We start from the raw sequence: 13,677 nt of genomic DNA on the forward strand, positions 1-13,677 counted from the left end.
TTTAACACTAATCATTTTCATCCTAGAATTGATTACAGCTGAGTTCTGGTCACCTGTGACAACAGCCTAGGGATAGGTTGTGATAGGTTGTGATGGGTAGGGACAGCTTGAATTTAGTTTTGCGTTGTATCTCAACGTGTCTTACAGCTGTTCACCTCTTGCCATGTTTTGATAATAGCAAGTAATAATAATACACTTTATTTGTATAGCACCTTTCATACAAGAATTGCAGCACAAAGTGCTTCACAAAATAGACATAGACACATACCAATTGGTATAAAATGAATGAGCAGATAATTGACATTAAGTACAAAAGAACATCTAGACGGGAGGGGTCGTGACCTCTGTGTCTGCTGTCTCTTCTCAGGGGCCGGGACGATGACGAGGTGGTGATGGAGCCCAGCAGCAGGCGGGTGCAGGACGAGCCTCGCAGGCGGGCGGAGCAGCACCAGCAGCAGCAGCACAGCCAGGCCCCGTCTCAGCAGCAGCAGCAGCAGCAGCATCAGCAGCAACAACAACAGCAGCAGCAGCAGCAGCAACAGCAGCAGCAGCAGCAGCAGCAGCAGCAACAGGCCCAGACCCAGCCCTCACACAGGGAGCCCCAGCCTGCCGCGGTCCAGCCGCCGCCCCAGCCCCACACCCCGCCCCAGCCCTCGCAGAGCGCACTGGACCAGAGGGAGCTGGCGCGGCGCCGCGAGCAGGAGAGGCGGAGGAGAGAGGCGGTGAGTTGGTTACCACGGACGGGGTTCGCACAAGGTCCTTGAAGTGCTTAAAGGAACACTCCCAACATTTTGGGAAAGTAGCTTATTTGTCTATTTGCCATCTACCCTGGAGTTAGACAACAAGATACCTTTTTCTTCTCTGTGCATGCAGTAGGAGTAGGAAGACGCGCACCGTTAGCCTAGCTTAGCGTCAGTCACTGGAAGTAGGTTCCTCCATTAGCCTAGTTCCCAACGTCTTCCTACTCCTACTGCATGCACAGAGAAGAAAAAATTATGTATCTTCTTGTCTAACTCCAGGGTAGATGGCAAATAAGCTAATTTCCCAAAATGTTGGAGTTTTCCCCATTTAGACCGGATGCTGCTGCGTGTGTGTGTTTATACCTTTAAGGCTGGATGCTACATGTGCGTGTATTTAGCTTTAAGACCTGATGCAACGTCTAGGTCATTTCAGACAGTGTCGCCATTTTCAAGGTATGCGAGTAATGAAAAGCGCTGTGATTCGCTGAAATACATGTGGGAGAATGCTTTGGGATTTTAATTATTATTATTTTTTATTTTATTAACACTTTCAGCGCCAGACCCGACATTTCTCTGGCTATCTCGCCAGCGGTTGAGCGCTAGAACCAGAGAAATCTCGGGTTTTCGATAGTTTTCATAATTTTTCTTTTATTTGATTTTAATATTCTATACAGTCTCGCAGACCTCGTGTATCATTGGGACTCATTCTGAGACATCGAGATTGCAATGTCGGCCGAATCATGCTAGGTGGCAGTATCTTATATTTAGTATTTTATATTTGTTGCTGTTTATAGATTTTTTTTTATAAATGTCAAAGCACATTATAGTAAATTAATGATGTTCAAATAAAAGCCCAAGTTGTAATCTATCAAATGGTTTTCATTTCATGTTTCTACCTGCTCCAGAGGCTGAGATATAAAAGGTTTTAGTGAAGATTGACAATTCTGAAAATCTTTCCAAAAAACCCTCAGGTTTTAAGAGATTGTGTAGAATAATTGCATAGGTTTTAATAGGCATTTTTAGGTCTAAATGGGTTAAAGTGCTTGATTTTTTTTTACAAAAGAAATTCGAGGCCTGGAATTCCTTGAAAACAGCCAATTTTTTAACAAGGTGCTTTGTTACTCAGCTGATAGAGTTGTGCCCTTCCTGATGACCTGTCGTACAGAACTTGTAAGTCACTTTGGATAAAAGTGTCAGCTAAATGATTAAATGTAAATGTCGTTGTAATTCAAATCAACCGTGCCATTCGCATTGAACGTTTTGTTCATCCATTAGATTTTCTGAATCAAGACATTACATTTTTTTTTAAAGTGTAACTAATTGTGAAAAATTGGTTTTAAACCATAAATATAGGATTAGATTTTTGTATATATATATAAAAACAGCATTTTAAAGTACCCCTTTAAAATGAAAAATAGTGCTTGGAAAATTACTTGAAAGTCATTGAATTTACTTTAGCAAACTCTAGGAACCCTGCATGGAGACAGGCTAGAACCTTACTAACCTCCGTATTGTCTTTTACTAGTATGCACTTGGCTACTAAGGAATCCACTGTGCCTATATTACTACCTACTATGCTAATAATATTATAATTATAATAATATTATGTCTATACTACTATGCACTCGAGAATGATGATATATTCCTTTATTGATCCCTTGGGGAAATGCAGGCGTCATAGCAGCATGGGGGAGGGTACAGGTATGGGCAGGATGATGGTAGAAATACTAGTAGACATAAATATAGGCAATACAATTATAGTAAAGACAAAAATAAGCAATATCACATAACATTATAATTAACTCTGAATATAAGCATAATAAGTAGGCAGTGTGATCAAAGGTGCAGGTCTGTATGCCCTATATCAGTTATATTAAAATAAATATGGTCAATAACACTTAGAATCTGAATATATACTATGAGTAAACTAAAGTATACAGTATACACAGGTGCAGTATACATAATGTGAGGGCCGACGATCCACTCCACTGGTCAAATTACTTACTCGTGAGTAGTACATCCGTTGATAAAGAAAAGCAATGTCCACAGCCCCTCCAGTGCAAAGTAAAGATATCCAAATGGTTTATTTGCAAAGTCTCTCTTTACAGAAGTAGTCCTAAATCTACTTTCCTAAATATTCCTGTCAATACTACAAATACTACTACAAGTGGCTCCTACTAGCCACAAGTACTAATACAAGATACAAGTACTACTACAAGTGGCTCCTACTAGCTACAAGTACTAATACAAGCTACAAGTACTACTACAAGGTAAGAAAACTGTATTTTCCCAGTCTCCAAAATCACCGCCAACTCGACACATGAAAATTCCTTCGTAATGTGAAAGCCGTAAATCCCCTTGCTGGCTTCTGGCTTCAGTCCATTGTCGAGTCCATCCTTTCGGGCCCGTTCAGTCTGGTCGAAGATGCAAAACTGCCGTTCTTCTTTTTCTTCTTTTGAATTTCCGGCAGTGTAGACTTATCGTGGCGTATTACTGCCCTCCGCAGTTCTTTTGATGAGCTCTTCTTCTTCTTCTTCTTCTTCTTCTTCTTCTTCTTCTTCTTCTTCTTCTTCTTCTTCTTCTTCTTCTTCTTCTTCTTCTTCTTCTTCTTCTTCTTCTTCTTCTTCTTCTTTTCCCGCAGTCTACTGTAATCCGTCATCCCCTACATTGTCCATTGGAGTGCAGCTAATGCTGCTACTTCCTGTCTGAGCCCCCCTCTGCGAGACACTCCTTGCCCCCTGCGATCTTATTCTGGACTGCTTGGTCCCTCACAACCCCCTCATCCAATTTCCTGACCACCTCCTCCCATTTCAGACCTTCCATTCCCAAATGTTGAACCGCTATCCTAACAATCATCTTTACCCTATCTGTTCCACCCTTAGTCTCTGCCATACCATTAACTACCCCTGCCACGAAGGCCACAATACCAAATTTCTCCTCCCTTACCCTCTCTCTATCCTCCTGCTCTACCCTCTCTGCCAAGTGCCCTTCTCCAACCCCCTGCACCCTATCTTGACTTCCCTGTCCTACCCTGCTAGCCGCCTCAGCATACGATAACTTACCCTCCCTTCTCACTCTCTGAACCGCGACCTCCCTCTTCATCACCTCACACCCCCTAAATGCTACACTATGCTCCCCACCACAACTACAACAACTACAGCTGCACTCCCTCTCCACACTTCCCATAGTCATGTTCCCCGCCACACCTAGCACACCTCTGCCCCTTCCTACACGTAATAGCTATATGGCCAAACTCCTGGCACCTATAACACCTTAGAGGACTCTGAACAAATTCCCTAACCCTAAACATCCTATGCCCTACGAACACCTCACTAGGAACAACCCCACCCTCAAACTTAATCACTACCTTCTCCGTCACTATCCTATCTGCTCTCTTCTTCATCCTTTCTGCACTCTTAACTATGCCATTACGCCCGTCCCCCTTTAACTCTTCCACCAGCTGCACTACGCTAACCTCGACCGGTACCCCAGCTATCACCCCCTTACATCCCCCCTCCCTCTTCTCCCCTACTCTCGCTACCTTACTTATACCCACCCCACCAATGTGCCTCATCTTCCTAGCCCTCTCCACCTGCTCCTCACTACCACACCCTACGGCCAGATTCCCATCCCACAAAACTCTCGCGTACTTGCCGTTCTGAGAAACGCCCGGACCCAAATGTGCTACTGTGGTTCTAGAATAATACTGTGGTTCTAGAATGTTCTATGTTCTAGAAAGTCTATTATGACATCACCACAAACGTTCCAGAATGTTTTATGTTCTAGAAAGTCTATTATGACATCACCACAAATGTTCCAGAATGTTCTATGTTCCAGAAAGGTCTATTATGACATCACCACAAACGTTCTAGAATGTACTATGTTCCAGAAAGGTCTATTACGACATCACCACAAACGTTCTAGAAGATTCTATGTTCTAGAATGCTCTATTATGGCGTTTCAATGACTATCTAAATCCAATCAATATTAAACATTCATATAATGCAATACCTAAATATATATAGCTTTGGCTCTTACACATAAGGTACCCTAACTGGCATGCAATACGTTATACGTTGTAGCACTCAAGTTCAACACTGTTTGATGAACAATGTTACTGACCCTTAGCTGCCAGAGTTGTACCCTTCCTGCTGACTTGTTGTAACGGAACGTAGGCCAAGTGCGTCCACATTTTTATAGGATTCTATCACATTTTCATAACAATAGCACCCTGCGCCGTTTTCATTGAGGTTTCTTACAAATTAACGATGCTTTATCTTGTCCTTTATATGCCGATTATCATTAGAATCTTAAATTGTACCATATGTCCCCCTTTAGACAACATATGTAATGCTACCAGCGCACTTTTGTTAAGATAATTAGTTGGCCATTCGCGGTCGCTATACCGAGGTTGCAGTAATAGTTTAACGCTGTTCAGATCACGTCGGAGAATATAGACCCATCCCAGTGACCTGCGACCTGTGCTAACGCTCTTGGGAAATGCAGTGTTGTAGTTCTCAACATTTTCAGCCTTTAATTTTAAACCAATGCTGCCATCTACTGACAACAAAAAAGTGTTGTCTAATCGTCACCTTGAGAGCTACTTCCGTATACAGCGCCGCCCCAAACCCATTCTAGAGATTCCCACTTTTTGCTGGGAGTGGGGCGTGGCCGTATTTGGTCCCAGACAATAAGAGTGGCTGCAATTGGTCACCGTGACGTTACAGAACGGTGGCGCTGGGTTCAGGATGGCAGCACGCACCTGCCGTTGTTGTCAAAATATTTAATTTGGGCAACTGAGTTTCATAGCAGTAAAATAGAAACTCAGCACAAGGCAAACTAGAGACGTCTGCAGGACTGGAGGCAAACTAGAGACGTCTGCAGGAGGGGAGGCGCTGGGAGTGACGTTAGAGAATCTTCACACATCCACTGGAAAAAAAGATCAATCTTGGGATTTTAGGAATCGATTAAATTAAAATGAAACGATTCAATACTGATTCTTTATTTTTTTCTATAAATTATTTTACATTATTTTGAAAACCTTTTGATAGTTAAATGCTGTATATCTATATATATATACATATTTATTCTTACCATATACAGGTATATACAGTATATATCCACATCTGTCTGTACATACCTGTATATAATAATTTTTACATATCTGTAGATACTATATCTATATCTGTACATATCCCTTACCTGCTAGTTACGCTGCTGGCCAGTATGACTTACTACCATAGTGTCTTTATACCTGTATCACTGTACATATTAATACTATTCTGTACATACATCTGATTAGCACTATTACTCAGTAGTACTAATTTATATATTTTATACCCAGTTTAATCACCTGTACATTGTATATTGCTGTTGTACTTGTGCTGTATGATGACAATAAATGTGAATCTAATTTAAAGTTATCGTTATATCTTACATTGTATATATTTGTTGTCAAGTTTAACATATTTCTCTCTTCCCTCCTCCCCAGATGGCGGCAACCATCGACATGAATTTCCAAAGTGACTTAATGGCTATCTTTGAAGAGAATCTGTTTTGAGGAGGGGAGGAACCGAAACATGACTGCAAAAAGAAAGAAAGAGAAAAAAAGATAGGAAAAAACAAAACAAGAAAAAAAAAAAAAAAAAAAGAGAACTTGAACTTCTTCTGAAGAGAAACGATTCATCATGATTGATCATGATTTGTCATGTACCGTCATGTACCACAGAGGGACGAGGAGACTGTGTAGACGTCGCAAGGCCTTCGGAGACTGACCTAGGGGAGCTGGACAGGGCTGTCTCTGCTACCCCCCTCTGTGGACCGAAGAGGAACGTGGCAAGCAGAGAGATACGCACGCTCATCATTTCTGATGTCATTTCCTGGGGAGGGGGAGGGGAGGAGGGGGGGGGGGTTTGACATTGTTTGCCAGACTGTCACGCGACGAGAGATAAAGAGAGAGAGAGAAGGAAAAAAAGAAATACAAAAAAAGAACTTCTGTTGTCACTTAACTGTCGTCGCACGCGTTCCTTCGAGCCGTGCGTACGAGCGCAGGGGGCGGACAGCGATTGTGAAAGGAAAGGCATCCCAATAATTATGAAAATGCTCTGATAATGTACTGACAGACTGTGTCGAGGCGTCCAGAAACTGCCAGGTGTTGAGGAGGCGAAGAAGGCTAGTCTTTTGTTTCTTCTTTTTTTAATGTTTTTTTTTTTTTTTTTTTTTTTTTAGAAGCAAACACATGCAATGGAGAGGGTCAGGTGGGGTATACAAATATAAAAAAAAATTAAAAGTAAAAAAAAAAAAACTTCCATACTGTAAATCATGTATATTTCTCAGCAGAGAAGGTACAGTTTGCCTTACACCTCTTTCCTGTATAGACACAGTATGCTCTGTAGCCTGGACGACATGAACAAACCAATAACAACCGCTAACAGCCAGGAGTTGCTAACAGCCAGGAGTTAGGAGCACGTACAGATCTTTTTCATCACGTAGTATCTACTGTAAAGAAGTATTTTCTTATACTACTATAACCCGTTTCATTTTTGGATCCCGCCCCCCCCCCCCCTCCCCGTTCTGTTTTTAAACCATCTCACCGATACACTCCACCACCATCGTCTATGCCAAACAAACCCCCATTACCTTTTTACGCTAAATTCCTCATCTCGAAAAACGTATAGGTAGCTAGCAGAAACTCCCTAATATATGCATTATCATTATTCCAAAACTAGTATTTATCCAGAAAAAGAGGGAACCTTTGAAGTTTTCCTCGTTGCCTTTGTCTGTCGATTCCTGGAGAGACCAGAGCGAGATCTCGCCGGCGGAGAGAGGGAGGAGGAGGAGGAGGAGGAGGAGGTCCAGCTGTTTCCGAGCTTAAGTTGGGATATAATTTCACGACGACTCCAGACGCTGTCATGTGTAGTATCCCCCCCCCCCCCCCATCACGGTGGAAAGGTGTCCGTCTGTCCTCACGACCCGATGCACATTCACACTACTGAGCCGAGGAGCGTAGTGTCATCGTCCTCGCCCCCTCTGCAGCGTCCTGGTGGAGACCGGAGGGTCTCTCGTCTGCACGCCGCCCGCCATATCGAGTAGGAGCGGACAAGACGAGACAAAACACTGAACAATTTTACATCTAGATGTTACTGAGGACACTGCGGTGTTCCTTAAAAATTTAGCTCCAGACCTTTCCTTGTTTTTTTTTTTTAACTGTTTCTTTTTCCTTTTTGTTTTTAGCAGAGAGCCGAGAAAGAGCTCTCATGGGGTTTTAAACACGTTGTCGTCGTCCTCTGGTTCACGAGGACGACGCTCTCTTGGAACAATATAAGTATGATGATGGAAGAAAAAAAACCATTTACAAAAAGTTATTATGAAACGGAAATTTTTTGAAAAACAGTTTTGATTTATATCATTGTTCTCGTTCAATAATTGTGGATGTGAGTTCTAATTCTGTTTATCGAGAAAGATGGAGGGAGGGAGGGGGGGTGTTGAAGTTGAAGTCTGATCTTGCCCTGGTCTCATGGTGTTTTCTCCAGTGCCTGTATTGTATTGCGATTCTAGTTGGCTTATATTACACTGGGGAGGGGGAGGGGGGGTGCAGGGGACAGGGGGGTGTAATATTCGACAGGAAGGGAGATTTTGGACGAGTTTGTGTAAAGAAAAAAAAATAAGAAAAAAAGGAGAGTCAACGTTTTTATATTTGACCCATTATCAATATTCAGGTTTAAATTTAGTTTTAGCTGGACTTCTATGACGAGTGTTCACACCTGACAAATACTTTACTAATTTCCTTCAATCAGTACGTTTTCTTTTAGCTAGATCTGTTTTCACCGTTCGCCACATTAGCATTTTTAGTGTAAGTCTAGGTCTGAGTGTGTGTGTGTGTGTATTTGGATGCCTGTGTGCGTGCGTGTGTGTATTTGGATGCCTGCGTGTGTGTATTTGGATGCCTGTGTGTGTGTGTGTATTTGGATGCCTGATTGCCTGCGTGTGTGTATTTGGATGCCTGTGTGTGTGTATTTGGATGCCTGATTGCCTGTGTGTATTTGGATGCCTGTGTGTGTATTTTGATGCCTGTGTGAGTCTGACTGGTGTCTGTGGCAGGATGCATGTTCCTCGTCGTAGAGCAGCAGTGCTTAAAGAGGAGACCGTGCTTCAAGAGACCTTTCTCAGCTTAAGTCACCTTTTTTTTCTATGAAGTCCATATATGAATATATATAATTTTTATTATTAGACTGGTTTTTCCCGAAAAGGTAAGAGAAAGAAAACTTCATTCCTTTACGCCTTTTTAAAGTTTTGTTTTGTTTATTTCTTTTCACCCCCCCCCCCCCCCCCCACACACACGAAATGGTTAGACATAACGTGCCATGTGCCCCACAGAGAATGTGCTGAACCCGCAGCTCAGCCCAGGAGTTTGCTTTATTCAGGTATTTTATTTTGTGTTACATTTTGTTGTTTTTTTGGGGGTTTGTGTTAAAAACATTTTCCTCGATTTATCGTTTGGTATGTGAGTGGTCTATCGAGGTCTATGATTCAATCTGTTATGATCATGGAATAAACTCATCTCTTTTATAGAAAAATTAAAAAAAATAAACAAAAAATAAAACCAAACGCTGTGTGGGTTGTTTTGTTTCAGTCGACTGAAGGATAGAAACTACGCTTGATCCAAGGAAACTATAAAAAGGAAGTGTCGTCAAGGAAACTATAAAAGAAGGAAGTTTTGTCACGTCAGAATACCAGCATTCTATAACAAGGAAACTAAAAGAAGGAAGGGTCGGCAAGGAAACTATAAAAGAAGGAAGGGTCATGACATCAGAATACCAGCTTCCTATAACAAGGAAACTATCAAATAAGGAAGGGTAGGAAACTATAAAAGAAGGGAGGGTCGTCATGTCAGAATACCAACATTCTATAACAAGGAAACTATAAAAGAAGGAAGGGGGGTCGTCAATGAAACCATAAAAGAAGGAAGGGTCGTCAAGGAAACTATAAAAGAAGGAAGGGTCATCACATCAGAATACCAACATTCTATAACAAGGGAACTATAAAAGAAGGAAGGGTCGTAACGTCAGAATACCAACATTCTATAACAAGGGAACTATAAAAGAAGGAAGGGTCGTAACGTCAGAATACCAGCATCCTTTAAAACAAGGAAACTAAAAAAAAAAAAAAGGAAGGGTCATCACGTCAGAATACCAGCGTTCTAGAACAAGGAAACTATAAAAGAAGGAAGGGTCATCACATCAGAATACCAGCGTTACTTCTATAACAAGGAAACTAAAAGAAGGAAGGGTCATCACATCAGAATACCAGCGTTACTTCTATAACAAGGAAACTAAAAGAAGGAAGGGTCGTCACTTCAGAATACCAGTGTTCTATAACAAGGAAACTATAAAAGGAAGGGTCGTCAAGGAAACTAAAAGAAGGAAGGGTCAGAACACCAGCTTCCTATAACAAGGAAACTAAAAGAAGGAAGGTTCATCACGTCAATACCAGCTTCCTATAACAAGGAAACTATAAATAAAAACAGACGGCCATGCAAGGTGCCAACCTGCTCATCAGGAGCAGTTAGGGGGTTAAGTGTCCTGCTCAAGGACACTGACACGCTGCCAGGAGGAGCTGGAATTTATCCTGGAACCTTCTGATTACCAGACGACCGCTCTACCTCCTGAGCCACTGTCGCCCCACCGGAACATGGGAGCGATCTTCGGGTGGGGCTCAGCAACCGGCAGATCCTCGGCCGCCTCTGGGTCCTCGCTGCGCTGGAGGTCATGGGTCACGTCGCCGTTCTCTCACAGGAAGGAGGGCAGCTCCGACCGGACGTGACGGAAGTATTTGAATGGTACCCGTAAACAAACGAGGAATAATAAAACCACAAACGGCAAAGCAAGACGAGGGATAAACAACTAACAAACAATAACTCCAATCTACTAACTGAGTGAAAACTAAACGAGGCATAGCAACACAGATCTAACAGTGGTAGACACAACCAACTTCACCCGGTTGGCAGACTTAACGGAAATAAAAGGCTACCAAAACAAAGGTGAATCAACAGGTTAATAATAGCCAAGGCCCCTGAATGTCTGGCTTCATCCACCCGCCCCTTGATGAGTGATGACGATGCACCTCAGGTGAGTGAGTCAAGCAGGTGCTCGGGAGACTACAGGAAGGCGTGGGCGCTACCTGAGAAGAGGACACATAAATATAGCACCATAATTGCTCCTGGTGAGCAGGTTGGCTGCATGGTTGCCTCCGCCGTCAGTGTGTGAGTGAATGGGTGAAATGTGACGAACAAATTGTAAAGCGCTATATAAATGCACCATTTACCATTTTACAATAAATGTAACAAAACGATAATAATAACGACCAACCTACCTATGTAACATGTTGTGCACTGTACCTTTATTGCTTTTGTGCTACACATGCATTTTGTACACCTGCCCTGGCCTTTGACATGAGCTTTAACCCTTTCCACTACCACACTACAGAAGGTTAAAACCCTTTCACTACCACACTACAGATGGGTTAACCGTCTGTAGTGTGGTAGTGAAAGGTTAACCTTCTGTAGTGTGGTAGTGAAAGGGTTAACCCTTTGTCGTGTGGCAGTGAAATGGTTTACCATGTTGTTTCTACGAACCCTGCATCATTGTTCCAACAAGCCCTCTGTACCTTCCGGTCTGTGTATCGACGAGTACAGTCAGGAGTGGAGTGTGGTTAGCACTTCGAAGGAGGCGCAGAGGCGCATTATATTTCTGTCTCGAAACTATCGAGCACACTTCCTGTGTGGTTCCTGAGCTCAGAACAGACCAGTTAGGGTTAGGGGGGCAGCCCTATGTTCCCACAGCCCTATGTTCCCACATTTATAAGAATTATTTTCACTAAAAATTAGGCCCTATGTTCCCACATTTCTAAGATCTCTCAAAATTAGGCCCTATCGCTGCTGTCGGGCCAAAACCTCATAACTCAATTTTTTTATTTATTTTTTTATTATATAAATCAACTCCGTAGATCATCCTCCATATGTGTGTGTGGGTTTTACAAAGTTTAAACAATGGGAACGCATTAAACCGATGATCTGTCTAAACCTCCTAACTCTATTCACCCTCAAATCTGTGTTAGTTTTTTTCATCTGCTGAAAAGTTGGGTTTTTGGAGTTATGAGGTTTTGTCCCGACAGCAGCGCTATGTTCCCACATTTCTATATCTCTCTAAATGAGGCCCAATTATGCCACAGCCCTATGTTCCCACATTTCTAAGATTTTTCTCAAAATTCGGCCCTATGTTCCCACATTTCTAAGATATCTCTAGAAAGGGGGATCAAATCAGATACTGATTTATGAAAAAAAGGAAATGTGGGAACATAGGACTGTGGGAACATAGGGCCTAAATTTGAGAAAAATCTTCGAAATGTGGGACCATAGGGCCTAATTTTCTGTGAAATAAAATTCTTATAAATGTGGGAACATATAGGGCTGTGGGAACATAGGGCTGTGGGAACAGAGGCATGCTCCCACCCGTCAGCTTTGTTCTCCAAGCAGATGTACCGATATCACTGTTCTGCTTGATCACAACCACAACAAATTCATAACAGAAGCGGTCTTCTCTACCCGCGTGTTCGGTGTTGTTTATTGCACTGTGAAGGAATGTGCCACTCGTTCAGCTCTGCTTTGACAGGTCGACCTGTATCTCTTACTACAACTGGAAAAGAGTGGCTTTCCCCCTCTGGAAACACTCTGTTCCCCTTGCATTGTCTGTGGCCAGTTTTTCTTGTAAGATAGCTGTGGCCATTCTCGCCTTCTGGCTATTTCATCTGACCTGGGGTCAGCTTGTTCATACTGCCTTCGCTTTTAGTTGTCTGTGCCTTTTACATTACATTATATTTAGTCATTTAGCTGACGCTTTTATCCAAAGCGACTTGCAAGTTCTGTACAACAAGTCTGCAGGAAGGGTACAACTCCGGCAGCTAAGGGTGAGATTGTTAGTCAAAACAGTGTTGAACTTGAGTGGCAGTGCTACAGACTTGAGTGCATAGTAGTATAGACATATTCAGATTCAGATTCAGATTCAGACAACTTTATTGGTCCCGCGTGGGGCAATTCATATTTGCAGCTTACTAGCAACAAGACAAACAAACAACAAAACATCTCAACGACAGCACGGCAAATAAAAAGAGAAACACTCCATGTGATACAATCCAGCAATAAAAGTAAAAGTAAAAACAGACAACCAAGTGCAAAAGGCTACTTAAAATGACTACTGTCTGTGTTTAAAAGTCTGATAGCCGAGGGGACAAAAGATTTGGCGTAGCGGTTGGTCCTACTTGGTGGGACGTCATAACGGCGGCCAGAAGGCAACAGTGAGAACCGCTGAGACAGAGCATGGAGGGGTTGATTTGTGATGCTCGTCCCCTTCTTGACCACCTGGTCCGTCCAGAGAGAACATAGGTCTCTCTGTTTTACTCCAATTATTTTGGAGCACACTTTCACAATATACTGTAGGCTGTTCCTATCTTTGATGGACAGGCCACTGAACCAGCAGATAAAAGAAAAAGTTAGGAGGCTTTCAATAAAAGAACTATAAAAAGTGCTCAGGATCTTTGCACTAACATTAAAAGAGTTCAGCTTTCTCAGTAGGTAGATCCTCTGCTGACCTTTTTTAACAATAGACTCTGTATTTAGGTTGAATTTCAGTTTACAATCAAACACAGTTCCCAGGTATTTGTACGATTCAACAGTCTGGACGTCCTCGTCGTGAATTACACTAGCTACACTGGCTTGATGATCGGGGTTGTGTCTGAAGTCAATTATCATAGTCATATTATCATAGTAGGTAGTAGTATAGACATATTATCATATAGGTAGTAGTATAGACATTATCATACACTGTAAACCCACATGTTCAAAATAATTTATTAGATTGAGTAGGGTATACTCAATATTCTA

At 42.3% G+C, this 13,677-nt stretch overlaps 1 protein-coding gene across 1 annotated transcript in view; it reads left to right on the forward strand.

The window, feature by feature from the left end:
* Positions 1 to 6,395, forward strand: part of brd4 (bromodomain containing 4) — a 76,707-nt gene extending 70,312 nt beyond the window's left edge. Inside the window, 2 exon segments of the mRNA XM_084329440.1 lie at positions 368 to 722; positions 6,232 to 6,395. Coding sequence (XP_084185566.1) covers positions 368 to 722; positions 6,232 to 6,300 — 424 coding nt within the window. The 3' untranslated portion in view covers positions 6,301 to 6,395.
* Positions 6,396 to 13,677: the final 7,282 nt, after the last annotated feature.

The sequence above is a fragment of the Notolepis coatsorum genome, assembly GCF_963971535.1.
Source record: "Notolepis coatsorum genome assembly, chromosome: 14".
In the NCBI taxonomy this organism is placed as follows: domain Eukaryota; kingdom Metazoa; phylum Chordata; class Actinopteri; order Aulopiformes; family Paralepididae; genus Notolepis; species Notolepis coatsorum.